Source organism: Mesoplodon densirostris, chromosome 6 (assembly GCF_025265405.1).
Source record: "Mesoplodon densirostris isolate mMesDen1 chromosome 6, mMesDen1 primary haplotype, whole genome shotgun sequence".
NCBI classification, from domain to species: Eukaryota; Metazoa; Chordata; class Mammalia; order Artiodactyla; family Ziphiidae; genus Mesoplodon; species Mesoplodon densirostris.
In genome coordinates, this window is record NC_082666.1 from 111784914 (window position 1) to 111807867 (window position 22954).

A 22954-nucleotide genomic window follows, 5' to 3' on the forward strand; every position below is an offset into this window, starting at 1 on the left:
TCACTGTCTAATTTTAAAATATTTTCATCACCTCAAAAGGAAACCCAGTATCTTATCTGTTAACAGTCACTCCCCATTTCTCCCCCTCCGCCACCCTCTGGCAACCACTAAGCTACTTTTTCCTCTAAGGATTTGCCTCTTCTGGACATTTCATATAAGTGGAATTATATGACCTCTTGTGTCTGGCTTCTTTCATTGAGCATAATGTTTTTTCAAGGTTCATCCACACTGTAGCATGTATCAGCACTTCATTTTTTCTTTTTATGGCCAAATAGTAGTCTGTCGTGTGGGTCTACCTACCATGTTTAATCCATTCATCAGTCAGTGGACATTCAGGTTGTTCAGCCACATTTTGGCTTTGTAATGCTGCTGTGAATATTCAAGTACAAGTGTTTGTGTAGATATGTTTTCATTTCTCTCAGGTGTATACCTAGGACTGGAATTGCTGGTCATATGGTAATTCTGTGCCTAACATTTTGAGGAACTACCAGACTGTTTTCCACAGTAGCTATACTGTTTACACTCTTACCAGCTATGTGTGAGGTTTCTGACTTTTCCACAACCTCACCAACACTTGTTATTGTCGTTTTATTTTTAGCTGTTGCAGTGGGTGTGATGTGGTTTTGGTTTGCATTTCTCTGATGACTAATGATGTTGAGCACCTTTTCCTGTGCTCACTGGCCATTTGTTTACCTTTTTTGGATAAATGTCTATTCATATCTTTTGTCCATTTTTAAATTTTTTATTAATGAGTGGTAAGAGTTTTTTAAAAAATATACTCTGTATACAAGTCTCTTATCAGATACATAATTTGAAAACACTTTCTCCCATTCTGTGGGTTGTCGTTTTACTTTCATGATGGTGTTCTTGAATAACTCTTCTGAGACTCAGGCAAGGTCAGCGTACTGGAGATTACCCACAGACAACTTGGCTGCATATTGTCTCCAGTAAAATAGTGTCTACTATACTGCAGTCTTCTAGGCCCAGAGTCATACACTGGGTCTTCTCCCAGAAGAGCTCCATTTCCTGTCGTACACTTTAATATCCCTTCTCCCTTTTGTCTCCACTGCTTCTATCTTTAGTATTCTCATAAGCTGACACTTGGCTCTTTTGCCCGTCCTGGGGCCTTCTGCCCATTTATTTGTTCACTGTTTCTTTCTTCCCTAGCTGGCCTGGACCTCTTGGTGGGTATCTTGAACTGGTTGTACCATCACCATTCTCTTGCTCCTTCTTCCATCTCACCTGTCCAGCAGACCCCTCCACCCTAGATAGGTACTATCTAGAGAAGATTTGAGAACCACACAGCTAATGGATGCCACTGCAAACTTATGGTCTAAGTTAAAAAAGGATCTAAATAAATGAAGAAATATACGTGTTTATGGCTCAAAAGACTGTTGTTATATAGACTTACTGCATCCCAATCAAATCCAAGCAAGCTTTTTTTTTTTTTTTTTTTTTTTTTTGCTGTACACGGGCCTCTCCCGTTGCAGAGCACAGGCTCCGGACGCGCAGGCCCAGTGGCCATCGCTCACGGGCCCAGCTGCTCCGCGGCATGTGGGATCTTCCCGGACCGGGGCACGAACCCGTGTCCCCTGCATCAGCAGGCGGACTCTCAACCACTGCGCCACCAGGGAAGCCCCAAGCAAGCTTTTTTTTAAGTAGAAATTGAAAAACTGGTTTTAAAATTCATGTGTAATTGCAAAGGACCTAGAATAGCATCAGAGATGTTGAAAAGGAAGAACAAAGTGAAAGGACTTAGTATTAGACTCACTTTAAAGCTATAATAATCAACTCAGTGTGGTACTGACATAAGGGTAGTCGAACAGATCAGTGGAGCAGAACAGAGTCCAGAAATAGACCTATATATATATTTAATTATTTTCACCAGAAGTCCCTAAGTAACTAAATGGGGAAGGGTTAGTTTTTACAATAGCTGGATATCCATATGCAAAAATTAAAAGAATATAAAAATTATTCTAGAAGAAAATATGAGAGGATCTTTATGACCTTGAGTTAGTCAAAGATTTCTTAGTTAAGAAAATGAAAAGCAAGCAACAACAGAGGGAGAGGAGCTATTTGCAGAATATTATCTCTGGTAAAGGACTTGTATCCAGAATATGTAAAGAACAACACAATAAGAAGATACACAACGCAACAACCAAAAAAGATGGGTGAAATTTTGAACACACGTTTTACAGAATCTTCAGTAAGCACACAAAGAGATGCTCCATGGAATTAGGGAATGCAAATTAAAGCCATCATGAGCTGCACTACCTGACCACTGGAATGGGCCAGGTGAAGGAGACAGATGATGCCAAGTGTCAGTGCGTGTCAGCACCCATAGCTCTGAGATGTGGCTCTTGGGAAGCAGAATCCAGAATGGTCACTTTGAAAACAGTCTGGTAGTTTCTTACAAAGTTAAACATATACCTACCACATAACCCAGCAATCCCGCTGCTAGACATTTACTCGCGAGAAATGAAATCCTATGTTCACAAAAATAATTGAACCTGAGTGTCCTGGCAGCTTTATCCATTGTAGTCTCGAACACACCAAGCAGTAGTCAGCTGGTGAATGGATGAATACATTGTGGGACAGTCATACAATGACATGCTGATAGCAGTGAAAGGAACCAACTACTTTCTTATAATACGTATGAATCCTAAAAGCATTATCTTAAGTGAAAAGTCAAACACCAAAGAAATATATATGATTGCTTTTATGTAAAACCCTGGAAAAGGCAAAAGTATGGTGACAGAAAGCAGGTTAGTGGTTGCCTAGGGCTCTGATGGGAAGGGGCACAGGGAACTATTTGCGGTGATAGAAACATTATACTTCATAATTTTGGCGGTGGCTACACTAATGTATGCATTTTATCAGAGCTCAGTGAATTACGTGCTTAAAATTGATGAATTTTACTTTAAAATATCTCAGTAAAACTGATTTTTAAAATTATCGTCTCCAACTTCAACCAAACTATCAGCGTCAGCAGTTAATCCTTTTATTCTCCTTAATATTTATCTTAAACATTCATCATCTCTTCAGACCTCTCTTCTGTTTCACACTTTTCTCTTACAGAGAGGTCCTTTTTATCCGAGGATGGTGAGAGTCCTCAGCTTCGCGTTCCCCTGTTTTCATTCTTCTTCATCCAGGCCCATTTTACTTCCTGAGACGAGACTATCCTGACATTCTTGAGCTGTTGTCACTGAGCACATCCAGGGAGCCCTGCGTTACTTCGTCCAATCAACTCCTTGCTCCTGTGTAGACGTCCCCCCTCTTTTGGTCGTTGGCCCTCAGTTTGTAAATGTGGTCTAGTCTCCCATATTCTCCTAACTCTCCTTTTCATCCTCGAATCTCCCGAAGGCAGCCTTCCATAATGTCCCCAACAGCTTAATCCACCCTCGCCGCCCCCTGCGCCCCTCCCCACCGATTTCTGGTGGACACAGTTGGGTCTTTGTTCAAGGCTGTGGATTTGACAAATGCTTTGTCAAATGATTTTCGGCCTCTCTGGAGCACTTGACACTGTCAGTCATCCTGCTCTCCTCACCCCGCTGGGAAATTCCTGCCTTGATTCCCAGACCCCAGCTTTGTTCTGTAGTCCTTATTTCCACATCCTTTCCTTGTCTCTCGTGTGAGCTGGCTTCCTCTGGTTGCATGTGCATTCCCTAGGATCCGTCTCTGTACCTTGCTGTGATCCTCACACTTTTCTTTCTGGCACATCTCATCTGCCCTTAAGGTTTCAACTACTATGTTGATGACTCTCCAGTGTACTTCTCCCAAGAGACCCCTTCCCTGAACCGCAGGGTGTATCCCACTGTCCACCAAGTCATCTCCACTTGGGCACTGCACCTGTGCACCAGATTTGATGTTTCTAACTTAGACATGTCATCACCTTCTCTAAGTAGGTTTATCGTCCTGTATTTTGTTTCTCGCTAGTGATACCACTGTCCCTGCAGTCATCAGGTTAGAAATTGAGAATTATCTTTGATTCTTCTCCTCTCTGCATCTCACCTTTCCCAACCTGCTCATCCTATCCTTCTCGACCGCCTGTGTTATCGTTACTTAGGTTTACACAGGAGCTGCTAATGTTCCCTCCTTTGTTCCTCTGCCTTCATGCCCATCCTCCGTGTGTCTGGAACTCAGGCCTGATTTCGTACCTCTCCTGTTGAAAATCTTTCTGTAGCTCCTTTCATCGACAACAGGGGTTTGGGTTTCACGGATCTGTTGGGGAAAACAAAAGTTGGGAGGGCTACTGTTGTGTTGCCAACTTTTAATTATTCTAAATAAGAATGTTAGAGGAAAAAGGAACTCGCCATCTACCATCATTTCATAGAAAAGGACATTTAATGCTAAAGGAGGCATAATTTAGAGACGACTAGACCAGAGTGTGGTGGCCAGGTGTGTAGTCTGCAGGTCAGGCGGTGGCCCAGCTACTCACCTCGTTGGCTCATATGGGTGCCCGAATGAACTCCTCTGCCAAATGGGGAGTACATTTAAGAGTACCCCTCACAGCATTGTTTTGTGGATTAAATGAAGTGATGCATGCTGCGAGCAGCTTGTGGCATATAGTCTAGAAGAACTCAATCACAGGACAGTACAGCCCCAGCTGGATGCAGACACTGCTGCAGGAGGGAGCCCAGGCCTGCCCTGCTTTCCCTGTGAGCCTACTGGTGACCCTTGCTCATAAAACGTGATGGAATTTTTCTTTGTCGACACTTAATACTTTAAATACTTTAAATTCAAATCCATTAAATCCTTCGGTATATCTGCATAACAGTTTCCACCTGCAGAGCTCGCATTTAGCATTGTTTGTGATTAATTGCATCTTAGCATCCTTTTCACAGCTATATTTAGGCAAATGTATACAAGATATTGATACACGTCATAACTTCAAGAATCTCAAGGCATAGCCATAGCAGTTGTGGTGTTTAACTGTTTTCCTTACTCTTGACTCTTTTAGAAAATACTAGTTCTCAGGATGTGTTCAGTGATTTAGCGGTTGGAGGACTTACTACAACAAACTGCCAGAGCCCCCTCCCACAGCTCTTTTCGTTGGTCTGGGGGCTCCAAGACGGCACTGGGTGGGATCTCAGGGCCTGCACTTGGAGAACCACAGAGGATGCAGAAGCCTTTCTCCCTCCTCAGCTGGGCCATGATTCCTCCAGGGTGTCCTCTGAGGGCCCTGCTGGAGTCTGGTCAGCATTTTTTCTCCAATAAGAATGTGAGCCTCCTGAAGTCAAGACACTGGGGAGCAGCTCCATATTCTTATTTTCTAGAATAGTACCTTACCCACAAGTGAATGTTGATCAAATCAGGTTTCTAGTTTTCTTCCTGAAAATTGCCAAGATTTGTAATCCTTTCACTTTGCTCTTTTCCAAATGGCAGTGAAGTGGATCAGGTTCTTCTGCTTCAGCAATGATATTATGTGAAACTTGTTTTTATAATCACTTGCATTTAAAGAGCAGCCAAGATATAGCTTGGGAGCAGTAGCACCAACAGTCTCAGAGGAAGATGTGGGTGCTCACCCTGAGTTGGATTTGGAAGGCTGGATTAGGAATGAAGCTGGGGGAACGAGGGGTGGTGGGGCGTGAGGGAGGAGTCCGGGCCATGGGAAATTATAAAGGACGCAGTTTCAGGGTGGTGGTCATGAGCCTCTCGGAAGGATTTAGGGGCCCTCTAATTATAGGATCTGCTCACTTCAAGGACTTTATAGCCTTAGTGTTGTAGGGAGTGGGGGTAGTGAAGACGAGGATATCCACAGGAACCAAAGTGACGGACTCTGTCATTTTCACTTGAGGTGGGATGGGACAGTGTGCGGCTGCCCAGTCGTCTGTGGTGTCCCGGTGTCAGGGTGCACACTCTGGGAGAGGCTGCCTGCACTACCACATTAGCTCCCAACCGCTGGAGGAAAGCCCTTTTCATATTTTGGACATTAATGTACCCAGTAAATTCTGTTCTAACCATGTTAATTGTCATTTGTTCTCTATATAAATTCCTTCTACAGTGGCCAGCCTTTCCAGTACTGTGTGCAACATAATGAGGTAACCCTAGGCTTTCAGACTGCCAGGGGGCATTCTTTGGGCAACTAGTCTCAAACTGTAGTTAGAGACAGAAAGTCGAGGCCCAGAGAGGGGGTTGTCCAAGGGCCTGGAGCCCACTGGCCATTGCAGACTCTCTTCAGGCAAGGCTGTCCCCTTCCCTGTGGAATGTGCTCACCAAGGGGGAAATGCCGATGGTAGGACAGCTCAGGGTTTCTGTCCTGACTTCTCATTCCTGGGGCTGCCACCAGCTGGCCCCCCTCCCTGTCCTGACTGTGGGACTATTAAACACCCCAAAAGGCGGAGAGCGGACAGAACTTCCATTTCTCCCAGACTGGCTGGAACGCACTGTTCCAGGGACCTCTTCTTCATGGAGCGTGTGTGTGTCAGTAGTTTTTCATTCTGCAGAGGGGGAGTTGGGTTTCTAGGAATGTGCTTGTGGTCTGCAGCCTCTGACATTTCGCTAGTTCCCTGGAGTTCATTGTGATGGGATTTACCTTCACCAGACACTGACCAGAGCAAGGAGATAAATGCTTCCCTAGGAGACAGACCAGCTAACATTTTCAAACATAGAAAACATTATTTCAAAAGAAAACCATTGCTTGGGACTTCCTTGGTGGTCCAGTGGTTAAGAGTCTGCGCTTCCACTGCAGGGGGTGCGGGTTTGATCCCTGGTCGGGGAACTAAGATCCTGCGTGCCGTGCGGCACAGCCAAAAAAAAAAAAAAAAAAAAAAAAACATTGCATTTCTAAAGAGAAATTGAATATACTCATGTGCATCTGAAACTTTGCATGATGATACCCTAATAGTATAAATACCTATTTTTCCAGAAGTTCTTCCATTCTATTTGTTAATTTTTTGTGTTTTTTCTTTCCTTTTTTCCTTTTTTATTTATTTATGTTTGGTGTCTTAAAACAGCAAATAATATCTTACAGTTCTAGAGGTCACACCCAAAGTGGGTCTCACTGGGCTAAAATCAAGGTATCAGCAGGGCCAGGGAGAATGTTTCTTCTGGAGGCTCCAGGGAGAGTTTCCTGCCTTTTCCAGCTTCTGTAGGTGCTGCATTCCATGGCTCATGGCCCTTCCTCCATCATCAAAGCTGGCAATGGCCGATGGAGTCCTGCTCCACCTCATGTGTGAAACCTGCTCCTCTGCGTTCCTTTCTACATTAGAGGGTCCTGTGATGACATTGGGCCCATCTGAATAATCCAGGGTAACAGGCTTGGCCTGGGGTTAGCGGACAGCCAACCTACCCGCTCCTGCCATGTAACGTACCACATTCATAGGTGTGGTGGGCAGGAGTACACAGCTCTGGAAACACAAAGCCTGTAGATGTTTTTGCCATCTTTTTTGTCTTTATGATCTTTGTGACTAAATAGGAAATAAAATGTCATTTCATACTGTCATTCAATTTTTAAAAAATTTTTATAAACAGAGTTTAGTACCTAATTCATCTTTGTTTCTAAGAACATGGGCATACCTTAACTTTGTTAAATTAAGGTATCTTTTTTCTTTTAGTTTTCATGAAAAAGTCCAAAACAAACCTTTTTAAAAAAAATTTGCTTACTTACCTTTTCCTGGTATCAACTATTCTTGGATAGAAAATATTCCTACACTTTATTCCATGTGTCTTTCACCAGACATGTCCCTCAGCAGTCAGGGATACCATTGTCCTCCCCTTCAGAGCTTACCTTGGCTTTTTGCAGTGGTCTCAGGTGCTTGGGGCTGCATTCATCCAGCACAGCCTCCTGGTGCCTGGTGGTAAAAGAAAGGAAGCATCTGTGGCCCAGGGCTTCTCTGTGCTGTGCTCACATGAGCAGGTTGCAGACATCCCAGAAGGAATGGAAGGCTTTCAGATGCTCTTTTACCTTGCCAGGTTGAAGCAGCTGAGTTATATTTCAACAACTGAAAGGGAGATCCAGGGCTTGATTCTCAGACCACCAAGGTCTTGGGGCCAAGAAATCACAAATTGATAATAATCAGGCCCTTAGAAGGGAAACATCACCTGGAGTTTCTGGGCCTGTGTTTAGAATTAGTGTATTGACGTGTGTGCTTGTCTTCTTAGGTCCGGGCCCACCAGCTGGTCTTGCCACCGTGTGATGTGGTGATCAAGGCTGTGGCTGACTACGTTCGCAACATCCAGGATACCTCGGACTTGGATGCCATAGCTAAAGATGTTTTCCAGCATTCTCAGGTAGAAATACAAGCTCCTGGGTAGCGCTTTGTGCTGTGGTGTGTGCTGGGTTTGGAAGGGGTTTGAGAGGCACACACTAGCCATGTCCAGGAGTGCTTGCCCAGCTGTCAGGCCTCTGCCAGCCAGGAGAGCTGGCACCTCACCTAGCTCCTCCAGCCTCCCCCCCGGCCTGCATAGAGGAGGGATTGAGGTAGATGAATGGTAAGGTCTCTGCTGCTCCTAGATTTGCCATCATAATTTAATGGGATTTCTACTAAGAAGACAGGTGAATCAAATGGGTCAAATGGAATTGTGGATCTCTGATTTGTCCATCCCTTCAGGTGATGATCAGGGATTTCTTCTTCCTTTTTTGGAAAGTAAGGATGTGCGGGGGGTCAGGGTTAGTAGAAGAGGTGAAGTTTGTGTGACTTCCTGTTTGCTCTCTGAAGAACTAAAACTGCTCCCCCACTTGCTGGAGATGAAAAGTAAAACCTTTCTGGGTAGCACCAGAGACCTGGCCAAGGAAAAGTTGGAGGACTGCATCCCAGAACTCAGGTCTCCTGACTGCCGTGTCAGACTCTGATGAGTACATTGCTCTAAGAGAATGAATGTTTGATTTGTTTCTTTAATGATAATCCGTCGATTTTCCTTGAAGATTTTAGTGTCATTCTAAACTCTCATTTAGCTTGAAAGGCTGCAGATTATTATACACGTGCTGAATTATAAAAATATATTAATACACATGACCAGTGGCATACTGATTTACAAAGGTTTTCCTGCGTTTATTTCAGTCTAGAACAGATGACAAAGTCATTCGATTTAAGAGAGCAATTGGATATTATTCAGCGACTAGTAAGCCTATGGCATTTCACCCACCACATTACTTAGGTAAGTAACTCAAAGCCTCTGTGATGGATGCTGACCATGCAGTAACCAAAGAGATTTAAATATTCACCCAGTAATCTTGTTGGTTTATGCTTTTGAATTGAGATTTCTATAGTTATACAAATAAGTATAGCAGAACTGCCTGGGCAGACTCCGTGGTAATTCCTGAAAGTGTTGAAGAGCAAGAGAAAACTTAGGAGACGAGCAGGCAGCCATGAGGACCAAGGCTGGCAGGTGCCGGTGACGCTGAAATCTCCGGCTGTGAGGTGTCCTCTTGCAGAGAGCACCAAGACACAGAAGACGCTCTGGATCTATAAGTGCCTTCATAAGCGCAGTGGATTTGTGTCTCCTCTTGTTGCCTTTTTGGGCAAAATATCAAATTTTACTCATTTGAAAGTGGGGAATAAAAAACAATTATAAACTGTTTGCCTGAAGGCTGCTTGATAGTGAATATCTCATGGGAGGTTGTAAAGCACTAACCCTAAATACCAACCTCCTTCCTGAGTGAGATTGCCTTTCGTAGGCTCCAGAGCAGTAAAGCTATGAGAAATCATTAATTGCCAACCGTTGTTTCAGTTGTGCTAATTTCATGTAATGGAAGAAGTCATGTTCCCGAGATTGTCTGTAGTGACATTCTAGTCCTCATATGACAATTGTACTTTAAACATTCATTATAGTATACTTGGGACTAGAACATTTAAAGAGAAGGAAAATGTGGGGAGAGAAAAGATAGAGAAAGACACTTGACTTAACATTTGGCATTTATCTGAGCTGATAACAGTTTGGAAGATGTTCTGAAGAGGAAGGTGAGTTTTAAATGAGGTTTAAGTTTGAACTTCTTAAAAATATTAACTGTTCTATAAAGTGCTTTCATGTTCTTATTAAATCATCAAAGGACATTATGAGGTAAGTATTTTATAAATGAAGTCAATACTCTTAGGATTCACTTTCACTCAGTGGTTTATGGAGAACAGTGGTGTAATTGGTAAAGAAGTTGGGGTATTTAGAGTGATGTTTTCAAGCAGGTTAATGTAGGTGATAACTACCTACAAATCCTTCTATAAAGCATTTCCCATTGCTTCTGACTGTTGCAGTAATCTGAATTGTACAGCAAGGGACTTAACAAAGCACAGTCACAGAATTACAACAGGGCAGGAAGTTTGGGGCAGTGTAGAGTTCACTGTATGGCCTGGAATATTGGGATGAAATTGAGAGAGGTTGAGGCAAGATTGGGAAGGAAGGTTTATTTCAGGTTAGATACACATAATTTGGAGCCAGCAGAAACAGATTAATGTAAAAATCACTTTTATTGTTTTTTTTTCTGATAAGTATAAAGAAATAAAAGTATCTGGAGATAGTGCTCATTGATTTCATCTATATGTGCTGTTAGGGACCCACTAAATGGAGAGTGATGACTGAAACGGAAATCAAGAGCGTAGAAGAGGCAACACTGAGTTGAGGAAATACTTTCTTGGCATCCCAAGTGAGAACCTAAGACATATTTTCCACAAAAATATTCTTATAAGTAATAGGTAGGTCATAAGTGGTCTTTTCCAACCATAGTTCATTATATTATTCTACAGGAAAACACATTCAGAATTTTGAAGAACCAATATTGGAAAATAACTTTCTTGTTCATTAGACCCTGTGTGTATTAATCATTTTAGAAACTGGAATATGGGTAGAGTTTTGAAGAAATCTTACAGAAAAATGGGGAGAGTTGACTCTACCCAGAGGTTTCTAAATCTGGCTGGAATTCTACCGCAGAACAGTTTTCAGAAGCCTAATTGGCCTCAGGGTTCTGTATTTTCAAAAGAAAAACCTTCCTGGCCAGACCCCACGTGGACTGGCGTTGGGGGGTGACTGCTGTGTCTTCCATGCTTTTCCTTCGGAGTTTGTGGTTCTCTGCAGCATTGAGAAAAAACCTCAGATCTCCATACTGTTATTGGATGGTGTGGAATTTACAAAGGAAGTGCACATGCTCCCTGTCCCGTTGCTGGGAGGCCTGGTCTGCCTGGTGTGTGGTCTTTTTCAGGGTGGAAAAAGAATTTTTTCCAGCTCATGCTGTTTTTGTACTATGAACTCCCAGAAATTATCTATATTATATAACATAGATTATGGATATTTAATATATAATACCTATCTGTATATATGTATATTTCTGAATTATCTACTAGATAGATTTTTTAAATGTTACAGGTGAGATTATTATTATTTTTCAAGCATTTACTGTATCAGAAACACTGTTGGGAATGGGGGATCTAGATATGATTATAATTTTTTCCTTTCCATCATAGCACTTAATGTCCACCATCTCCAGAGAATCTGCAGTCTAAATGTAAGATACGTCAGAATTGAGTTGTCAGCAATATTTGGCTTCCTGGTTGAACAAGTAGTTCTTAAACCTTAGCTGTGCTCCAAAATCATTGGCAGAATTTTAAAACAACAAATAACAGAGACGTTAGAGGCCCGCCTCAGGTCTGTGAACGTGGACTCTGTAGGCGTGAACTAATCCCAGTGTATTTGTGAAAAGCTGCGCAAATAAAACAGAGGTCTTGTTAGTCTGAGGAAGCACGCACTGTGTCCTCTTGGCCTTCCTCAGTGAAAAATAGATGAGCTCTCACTGCACACCTACTAGAATAGCTTAAGATCCGGAACACTGTCACCACCAAATGCTGGTGAGGATGTGGAACACAGACATTCTCATTTCTTGCTGGTGGGAATACAAAATGTTACAGCCACTCTGAAGACAGTTCGGCAGTTTCTTACAAAACCAAACACACTCTTAGCACAAGATCCAGTAATCCTGCTCCTTGGTATTTACCCAAAGGAGTTGAATACTTATGTTCACACGGAAACCTGCACGTGGATGTTTATAGTAGCTTTAGTCATTATTGCCAAAACTATCCTTCACCAGGTGAATGAATAAATAAACTGCTACATCCAGACAATGGAATATTATTCAGTGCTGAAAAGAAATTGGCTATTAAGCCATGAAAACCCATGGAGAAACCTTTAATGTACATTACTAAGTGAAAGAAGCCAATCTGAAAATGCTGCATACTGTATGATTCCAACTATATGACATGCTGGAAAAGGCAAAACTATGGAGACAGTAAGATGATCAGGGGTTCCAGGGTTTGAGGGTGAGAGAGGAATAAATAGGCAAAGCATGGGATTTTTAGAGCAGTGAAAAGATTCCTTATGATACTATAATGCTGAATTTATGTCCTTGTAAGTTTGTCCAAACCTATAGAATATACAACACCAAGAGGGAATCCTACTGTAAACTGTAGACTTTAGTTAATAGTAATGCATCAATATTGGATCATCAGTTGTAACAAATGTAGCACACTAATGCAAGGTATATACTTTCTGCTTATGTTTTCTGTAAAGCAGAACTGCTCAAATAATAGTCTATTAATTTTTTGAAAAATGTAAATGAGCCTTTGATGTATTTACTTCCTGCCACGCACTATGCTGAGTGTTGGAGAGGGTGGTAGACAAGACAGATGTCATCCTTGCCCTTGTAGATGATGGAGACGAGGAATCGTACAGGAATGTGAACAGGAAGGTCACGGAAGACCAACCCGGTTAAAACAATACTTGATTAAACCAGTGTTTAGTTCTGCTCAATTAAATTAATGTTCAGGTGAGGTTTGAGTGTAGAGTAGGAATTTAGCAAGATGACGATAGAGAGGAAGTATATGTGCAGAGGAGACAGAATGTGTAAAGGTCCTGAGGTGAGAGGACAGGATGTAGAAGAAACAGAAGAATGTGGTTGGAGCACAGGAAAGCAAGGGAAGGAATGGTCAGGTGATGCTTGTCGGGCCATGCGTGGCCTTAGATTTTTAGGCTTACACTTTGGACCACGAAAGCTCATTGAAAGATATTTTTCATTGTAAAAACTTAAATTATTTTGAAACTATCATACACACAGTATATTTGTACAGTAAATTATTTTGAAACTATCATACACACAGTATATTTGTACAGTAAATAAAACAAACATCAGTGGAATATTACTAGTATCAGAGCCCTATCCCTGTCTCTTCCTGGTCATGTTCCCCTGTACTCCGGCACCCTGAATTTTGTATTAATGGTCCCCTTGCTTTTCTTTATTGTGTGTGTACCCTGAGTACTAATTGGAGCAGCGGAAGTAGGTCGGATGCCTTGGGGAGGTTTTCTGTGGAGGGCCCTCTGTATGGAGGTCTTGAGATGGTGTACCTCAGATCAGGGAAAGGAGGTGGAGTTGGGGGCACAGGGAGAGCAGTGCAGCAGCCAGAATAGGAGTCGTGGCAAGAACAGTTGTCAGCAGAGATGAGGAGGAGGCTTCTGTGAAACTCACAGCTCCCAGACCCTGTGCAGGTGCAGGTGCCTGCGTGATCCTCAACGAGGTGCAAGGGAGCCTAGGAAAAATAGTTCTTTAGCTTTGCAGCTTCTTCTGTGCTGTAAAATATGGAAGAGGGTGGGGTAGGTCAGCACCAGTCCTCCAAATCCACCTCCAATTGCTTCCATAAAGGGTGGGGCTTGAAATGGGAGGGAAGTTTGAACATGCTTAAACTTTTAGGTGGATGATGAAAGCTGAGAGGCGGCTATGAAGGGAGATGGAAGGTTGGAGGTAATAGTGACCCCTGGTCCCTCAGAGCATAGAGGAGTAGGGGTCTGATGGGGACCAAGGGAGCCCTCCAGGCAGCAGGCCAGCATGAACAAATAATAGAATTGTGCAAAGAGAACCATATTGAAATAGGAGCTGTCACCACTAAAGCAAAGAACAAATTCTACGTAGTGACCACAAAGAAAGGACCTCTGGCTATAGAAACTTCCTAGGTGCTGGCAGAGAGGCCCCATGGGTGTTTTATCTGGACGGGCTTGCCCAGGTCAGGGGCCTGCATCAGCCTGTGTCCTGACAGGCCCCCAAGGCTGGCCACATTCTACCTGACTGGGTCAGAGGATCCTGATTCACAAAATGCCAGATGGCAGACTTCAGTGCCAACCGCTGGTGACCCATCTGCAAGAGAACATAAATGCCTGCTGTCTTAACAGGAACAATTAGACTCCATAGTTGGTGCTCCTGGACCACAGCTCTTGGGACCAGGGCTCAGAAAGGTGCGTCTTCAAGTGTAAGGGGGAAGCAAGGACCAGTCAGTGGGCCCTCATTCTGAGCCATGGCTTTACTGGAAGGCATCACTTTCTGGTGTCTTGAGAAGGCGGGTTCCTGAGGCTACACAGTCTGCACAGTGCTCACCAAACTATTCTATTGATTGTTGCTGGGCTTCTAGGTTGTGTTGACAGTCTTTCTGAAAATATGTCTCTACCTCCCCAACAACACACACACTCCCAGCATGAAAGGGGATGGTCAGGAAATGACCCCCCTGAACATGAAGACACAGTCTGTGAAGAAGGATGTGGCACCTGCTGGGCTTCCTCAGCTGATGAGAAAGAGGCTGTTAGGTCTCCAGGACCCAAGGTCACTCATTCGGGCCCACTGTGGGACACGGAGGTCATGCAGAGTCCGTAGTGTGACCTGCCCAGAGTAGAGGGCGGTGGCATGTACACATGTGTCTGGGGAGAAGAAGTGAGAGAGATCAGAACACTGCCCGCGCTGCTCCCGTGGCCCGAACTATACTCAGCGTCACTGCTACCCTACGCCAGGTGACACGGCCCTCAGGACCTCGTCCACCTGCCATCGTCCGTGCGCCCAGGCTCACTATGCAGGGGTGGCACAGGCCTCCTGCTGCGAGTGCTGGCTGTAGCCAGGCCGCAGGACCCATAGTGGGACTGACCGCACATACTATAAGGCAACCTGCCCTGTTCCTACCCAACGGTGTGCCTTTGGAGCTTCCCTGTAACTTCACAAAGGTTTGCCTTAGTATTTTTTTTTTTTTTTTTTGCCTTAGTATTTTTAAAGCTTGTCTAATGTTCGACAGTGGGGATGTGCTGTAATCTACTTAACCATGTTCTGTGGTCATCACTAGAATATTTTCAGTTTTTCTCCTGTTATAATTATCACTTTAAAAATGTTTTGTCACCAAGTATATGATATTATACTGTTACTCTACTAATAAGTTATTGAAATTTGGCAAGTTACATCATAGTCATTCTTATAGTTTTGATTACTAAACCCACTCTTTCCAAAGTTTTTGCTTAAACTTTCTTATCATGGAAAGCTTTAAATGTAACTGAAAAAGACAAAGGATAGTATCATGAGCATTAGGGTACCCATTAAACAGGTTTAACAAATGTCTTTAAAGAAATACATTAGGCTTTTCTTTTCTTTCTTTTTTTTTTTTTTGCGGTACTCAGGTCTCTCGCTGTTGTGGCCTCTCCCGTTGTGGAGCACAGGCTCCAGACGCGCAGGCTCAGCGGCCATGGCTCACGGGCCCAGCCGCTCCGCGGCATGTGGGATCTTCCCTGACCGGGGCACGAACCCGTGTCCCCTGCATCGGCAGGCGGACTCTCAACCACTGCGCCACCAGGGAAGCCGTACATTAGGCTTTTCTAAAAATCATGTCTGTCCCCCTCTAATGGTTTTTATAGTTCCTTACCTCATATATAGAACAATAAATCATAGTGTTTTGATTTTTAATTAAATGCTGTATTGTACCTGTCATTCTGTACTTGCTGTTTTTGAGATGTGTGCATGTTCATCTTTTTCAATTTTTATCTTTTTAAAGCTAATGCATATGGCATTGATGTCAAGCCCCCAGGGGTCTGACAGAATAGATGCTGCCAGAGAGAAGCTAAGATGCTATCACGTTAAATAGGAAGTCCACTTATTCTTTCTCCTTGATTCCTATGTAGATCAGTGGATTCTCTCAGTCTGTTCCTGTGACCTTTCATTCAGTTTTTAGTCAGTTTATTTCAGTTGATGTGGTATGCAGTGCTATAGGTTGTCTGCTCTTAAGGGTTTTTGAAAGGTCAGTTTTTTAAAAAACCTGAAAATTGGTCATTTTAGAAGAACTGAAAATACATCTCCTTTCAGTTGCCATCTGCTTTAAAAGACTGCAAGGTGTGTCTTCCTGAGATGGGCACAGCTTGTCATCAGGTCTGTTGGTGGCTTCTCAGTATTCAGTGACAGAAGGGGACTGCTAGTTCAGTTTATCAGTGACTTCCAAATAAAGGCCTTTAAACTTTTCTTTTAGGTTGTGCTTTTTAGAATTCACAGATGGACAGAAACTGCTTTGTCTTGATTTATCATAGACTTATAAAACCATGTAGGTGGCTGAATGAGATTTAAGAGTTCTTTTCTTTTGCTATTTAACGCCTACGATTCAAACCTGATTAAGTGAACTCAGGAATTTAATAGATTTGGATAAAATTTGGGATAAGTTTCTCACTATTCAGACTCTTGCTCTTTAAGACTCAGGTATCACGTGGATTTGAATAATACTGTATCCTTTGAGGTCCACACATGTGCTATCTAAACTCAAGGACAGAAGAGGTTTGGATAACCAGGGATGCTGTGTAAGCACCAGGATACCTCCTGACCATGGTATATTCCTACACCAACCGTCAAGCAGTCAAAGCAGCCCTTGTCATTGTTGAACAGCTCTAGTTCTCAGAAAGGTCTTGTTTATTGATATATTCATCCGAAACGTGCTTCCCTAGGTTAAGTTTTTTCATTGCTCATAATTCTTTCAGGTGCCTACTTGCTTTATTCATGATCTTACTGTAATTTGCCCTACACTTAGCCTTCCATTGTGAGGGCTTCTCTCCTGGACAGTGGCCTCTGACTCTTCCTGTGGGGCCTTGCCAGCACTGTGGCTCCAGGTAGGCATCAGCTGCCCCAGCTCTGAGCTCTTGGGAGTTGGTACTCACTAGAAACTGACGAGGTTCAGTCCTCTAAGAGCTGGGATGATTTCTGTCTCCTCCTTCCCAAAAGCCCCATGCCTCCTTGGCTATGCCCGGCCTACCAGGCTTCATAGGCCACACCAGTGTCCTGTTGGTTCCCACTGTCCCCCACCCCAGCTTGCCTTCGGAAGCTATTCGTTTGGGAGAGGATGAAAACAAATTACGTAGAATTCTCCTTCATATAACTTTGTACCTTAAGTTCTGTAGACTATTGGTATTGAGTAAATATGTCAACATGGTTAACATAGTTTGAAAATTTTGCTTTGTTTTTTTTGCAAGCATTGAAAACTGGTGTTGGTGGTAGGGAGTATATTGGTTTATTTATTCTTTAAATGTTCAAAGCTATGTTTTTTGTGTAACACTTGAAAATCATGCATCAGCACCCATCTAAATTATAGAATTAAAAAAATATTACTTTGTTCCTATTGTTTGTTTAATGTAACATCTTCACAGTAACGTGCCCAGTAATAGATGAATATTTGTTAGGTTGGGGTAGGGGTGACTAGTTCTCAGTAGAGTTTTTGGTTAACACCATTCCTTCTTTTTTTTTTTTTTGCGGTATGCGGGCCTCTCACTGTTGTGGCCTCCCCCGTTGCGGAGCACAGGCTCCGGACGCGCAGGCTCCGGACGCGCAGGCCCAGCGGCCATGGCTCACGGGCCCAGCCGCTCCGCGGCATATGGGATCCTCCCAGACCGGGGCACGAACCCGTATCCCCTGCATCGGCAGGCGGACTCTCAACCACTTGCGCCACCAGGGAGGCCCACCATTCCTTCTTTTAATCTTATTTTAATTTAGAGAAAAGCTGGTTAGCTTCATACAGGCACAGTAAGTAATTCAAGGGAGTGGATACTGCACAGAGTGTCTTATCTATGAGAGTTCACAGCTAACTAAGCACAGCTGTAAGGGCTGCAATGCATGCTTTCTTTCTCTTATTCTCAAAGTCTTTAATATTTAAATATTTTTTAATTATGAAAATATTTTTCAAATACTAATTAAATACTTTTTTCCCTTTCGTCTGTCTTCATTCTGCATACTTTTCTAACAAAGGCCTACCTCTCTTAGTAAGTATTTGTGAAAGGAAGAGAATGAGAAACTGGTGGTGTTAATCTCCACTCTGTGAACTGGTGTCAATTCTGAGAAAGATGTCCTTGTCACACAGAAGACAGACAATGACTCTGCTTAGCTGCACGAGGGCATTGAGAACAAGAACTGATTTATAAGAAGGCATGCAGTATGCAGAGGCAGGCCCTCGCTTATTACGCATTTCTGCAGCCATCAGAGAAATGTAGACAAATTAATTCACTTAATAGACTAGGTTATGATAGAATAGTAACTAGTCCTGTGGGTTCTCAAAGGTTTATTTGAGGTCAGTGATTGAAATATGATTTTAGAAAATGTTCTTTCCTTGGAAATCTTTGCTTTTAAGTTATAGTTTTGTGTGTGTTTCTGTTTTGGGGGGTTTCTTTTTGTTTTTGTTTGGTGTTTTTTTTTCCTCCAATTCGTGCTGTCTCGGCACACGTACGTGTCACCGGCTTTTTTTTTTTTTTTTTTTTTTTTTTAAATTTATCGCTGTGTTGGGTCTTCGTTTCTGTGCGAGGGCTTTCTCTAGTTGTGGCACGTGGGGGCCACTCCTCATCGCGTTGCGCGGGCCTCTCACTATCGCAGCCTCTCTTGTTGCGGAGCACAGGCTCCAGACGCGCAGGCTCAGTAATTGTGGCTCACGGGGCCAGCTGCTCCGTGGCATGTGGGATCTTCCCAGATCAGGGCTCGAACCCGTGTGTCCTGCATTGGCAGGCGGACTCTCAACCACTGCGCCACCAGGGAAGCCCTGTTTGGTTTTTTTTTAAGGAAAGTTTGTGCTTTCAAGAATTTTGTAGCATATAATGGCCAAAAATAGAGTGAAACATAAATGTTCATCTTCACTTGAATGCTGCTGCATAATTGAAGAGTCCAGTCTCTCATTCTTATTACTCTGAAGTTAAGTATGGCAGATCAGCTACAAGGGATTGTATACTAGACTTTTTGCAGTGATTTAAGTTACAGCATTAGAGCTTGAGTGGATTTCATAATACTCTTTCACCCAAAATCTGGCTAAAATTCAGAATCACCCGAGAAGGGACTTTAACAGTTACGGCATCACGTATCTCACACTCAGAGGTTCATAACTCATGGACTTACTGTTTGATCAGGAATGTCTCCTTGTGTGTGTGAGTGCAGGCGAACGTGCATGTGTGTCTGTGTGGTGAACATTTGTGTGTATGTGAGTGTGTAGATGGGACACCAGCCCCACATGCACACGTGCCAGCATCACCATTCCCAGCTCTTTGTCCCGCAGCCATCTCTGTTCAGTGGAAAGTGGAAGCTGGGCCAAGCTTTCTGTTCGTGCGAGCTGAGATCAGAGGGCTATGGCATTTCCAACTTGAGCACCAGGCGCTTGAGATGGGATCTTCCAACAGATCATGGCTTCTGAGGCTCATGAGTCTTGTGGGGTAGTAAGAAGTGAGCAACGGCCCAAGCCTCAGTGCTCCCAGTGTCCTTGCGGCCCAGGACTGGATTGGCTCAGGGAGCCTCAGGTTAGGTATCAGTGGGAGTTTCCTTTCAGAGAATGAGAGGGAGGGTTTGGGGCACTTTATTATTTTTTTTAGTTAAATTAAATGTGGGTTTATTTTTCTTGACAAGTTGGTAGTGGTTTATGGGTTGTGTGTTTCTCACCTGATGTCCCTCAGGTTTTGAGGTTAGAAAAGCACTCTTCCTGATAAATGACGTTCGCGTTGAGGTAGCTCTAGGCTTGGTTTTGTTCTGTTTTTAAAAGAAACCTAAGGAAGAGACAGTGTGGCTGTGGGGGCACCAGTAGGGTCTGTTGTGTGTTCTCACTGGGTGTGTTTTCTCTGTGTCTCCTGCAGTCTGAGTCCTGATGACACCCCCGGGTCTTGTAGTAGCCCTGGGCTGGCCCTCGCAGCCTGTCCTCTCAGGCACGCCACACCTAACTGTTCAGCAGGTGAACAAAGCCCTGAAGAGTCTCCTCATTTTTATCACATTAGTAAATCATGATATTTTGAAGTGTCTTTGACATGAAGACCACACTCATCCCCCATCACCACATGCTGGGGGCCTTGCTTGTGCTGACCCCCACCTCTCCTCAGACCCGCAAGGAGACTGAGTGTTGTGGATATGGAGGTTTCTGAACCTTGGGCCGAGTTGATTGCTTTATGTCATGTCTTTAAGCTGACATGGGACCCACTCCTGCCTGACGTTGTGTTTGGGGCCACTTCTCTACGTGGCTTGCATTCTGTGCTTCACTGTTACAAGTTAGCACGAGGATAATGAAGGACAAATGCCAGCATACATCAGAACAGGTTTTATAAAGTCATTTTCTAAGGGAGCACAAAACCCCAAGTTTTACTGACCCCGCAGTGCATGTATAATGCATGTGTAAGCTGATCATGGTTTCCTTAACAATGAAAACAAACCAAAAGTATAGGCAGTGACTACCACACTTCACTTTTTGTATTTAAAAGCGTGCTAGTAGCTACGAACCTAATTTTAGTTTAAATAGAAAAATTCCATTGTTTCCCGTATGGAAGGGGAAGAAGTGCTGTGTCCTTCTTTTGTTCCTTTAGTGCTTAGAGTACCACAGGGCTTCCAGCTTTGTCAGCAGTGAGCAGAGAGAGAATAAGAACACCTGTTAAGTTAAAGACAGCGACAAGCCAGGCAGTCAAGGAAATGGACAAAAGCAAAAACACCATCAGACGTGAATTGAAAACTCTTGAAAGTTAGAATTCTAGCCCCAGTGTATAAAATTGGTCATCATAAGATTAAGTATTTTTAATGTTAAACATGAATTTCTAAAGGTTTCTGGGAAGTGGGGCCAGTGGTATGCTGGCACCTGAGGAGGTGCAAGACAGATGGAGATGTGTGCTAGCCACTGCTGTGCCCTGGGGAATGGCCTCCTGCTCACAGTTGTTTTATTGTTTTCTTTCCGTATTGATGAAACAGCCAGACCAAATCCGTTTGGAATGCCTGGGATAGTGCCACCGTATGTCCCCCCCCAGATGCTCAACATTCCACAGACCTCTCTGCAAGCAAAGCCTGTGGTAAGGCCTTTCCTTTCCTTCCTCAGCTGGTCTGCCCAGCCTTGGTGCGGGACAGCTGCCTTGAAAGCTGCATATGCATCCGATCTTAATGAATGCTAAAATAATTTCTTAAACTCAGGATATGTGAAGCACCTGCTTCACAGTGTGTGTTGAATTAAAACTTAGCCAAGGCCGGGTTATGCTAATGTGTTCCGGGCCATGCGAGCGGTGTGTATGCATGTGTGATCTATATACCCTCTGTTTCAGGCCCCCCAGGTGCCCAGCCCAGGTGCTCCGGGCCAGGGTCCACACCCATACAGCCTCGCTGAGCCGGCTCTCACCTTGGAAACCAGCGGAAAGAATCTGACGGAGCAGAACTACAGTAACATTCCTCATGAAGGAAAGCATACCCCACTGTATGAACGGTCCTCCCCGATCAACCCAGCTCCAAGCGGCAGTCCCAATCACGTGGACTCAGCATACTTTCCTGGTTCTTCTACGTCATCATCTTCAGACAATGATGAAGGCAGTGGAGGAGCTGCAAAGTGAGTGGTGTATGGAGTAGTTGGTGCTTCCCGGAAGTGTAGCAGCTTCTTAAGTAGCTTGCAGTCCCCAGGGAAGCCGCCTTCTGGCTGGCCAGCCCATAGCACCGATGGTTGTACTCAAACATGCTGTTTGTTATAGGTAGGTGACAGTCACTCTGTGCTTGGACCAAGACTCCTCAGACCGAAAGAAAAGGTTAGATGTTTCCTCGAGGCTTCCAGGTTGAAAATCTGTACTGTGCCAGCCCAGAGCCTTGGCGTCCCCCACCCGCCCCGGCTCTTTTGGGGTGGAATTTTAGGAAAATTAGTTTGTGTGACCACTAAACGTGGTTGTTATCTGGTCAAGTTCTGCCTGACCCTTACTCTCTTTTGGGCTGTGATTCCGCTAGTCCCACCCCAAGAAAGCATTTTAAGTTAGACTCCTGTGGCTTTCAGTCTCTTGGCTCCTGGATTGAGGGGGAATCAGAATTTCCTTTCCTCCTGAATTCAGCAACTTGAACCCCAACTCAGCAGCTCATAGGACTGTTCTTGAAATAACACTGTTCACCCAGCCAAAACCATGGAAAGCTGCCAGACCCAGGTTGGAATTCTCCCTGTAGAAGGAGTATTTTAAACAATGTGTGTCCCTGAATAAATGCATTTTCAAATACTTAAATTTGTTAGAATCTGATCGAGAAAGTCTTAAAATTCACAGTCCTCCTCCTCCCCTTACATAATCTTATGTTTCTAAGAAACCTGATTCAAAAAAAGAAAGAAGAAAGGAAAGGAAGAGTCTTTCTTTTCTTTACATCTGGTTCTCTTTTTCCTCGGTTTGAACTCTGATTCTCAGTAAATGCCCATGGCCAGTTATTGCTCTGTCAGTTTCTGCTGTATGAAAATCTGAGACACAGTTTCCAGTCCTCCTGCAAATTCTATGGGTGTGTCACCTGAAGCCAGAGGTTCTTCCTCTTTTGTCCTCTTTTTCTCCATCTGTAAAATGGGCACTAAGTCTGCTGACCTTGGGCGGCAGTTACTGAGGAGTTTGCTGCCAGCCGGGGATGTGTGCTATCGTGAAACAGAGAAACATAAAATGCATAAATATTTACTTGTTGTATGTGCAGTCCTACAATTCTAAAATGAAGGAAAACGTTGTAATTTAGCATTCAGACTTTTAAATTAACCTTCTAGAAAGATAATATATTTAAGACCTACTGAATGAGAATTGCTGTGTTGGGGCTTAGAAATCTGCAAGTGTAAATGAGACCATGTGACTCTTCAGCACAGAGAAGTTTGAGAACAGCTGATAGATGTCTCAGGAGCCCTTTCACTCACTAAGGAACTATGAGTTTTCTTTTAATAACTGACTCATGTCAGCAAGACCAAGATATCTATAGGCAGGTTCATTTTAG

The 22954-nt window shown here is 43.6% G+C and overlaps 1 protein-coding gene across 1 annotated transcript in view; it reads left to right on the forward strand.

Annotated features, from left to right (window-relative positions):
- Positions 1 to 22954, forward strand: part of FAM120A (family with sequence similarity 120 member A) — a 106821-nt gene that overhangs the window by 31498 nt on the left and 52369 nt on the right. The window contains exons 4-7 of the mRNA XM_060102441.1: positions 8104 to 8232; positions 9003 to 9099; positions 20948 to 21045; positions 21292 to 21569. Of these exons, the coding sequence (XP_059958424.1) occupies positions 8104 to 8232; positions 9003 to 9099; positions 20948 to 21045; positions 21292 to 21569 (602 nt within the window). The remainder of the gene's footprint in view (positions 1 to 8103; positions 8233 to 9002; positions 9100 to 20947; positions 21046 to 21291; positions 21570 to 22954) is intronic.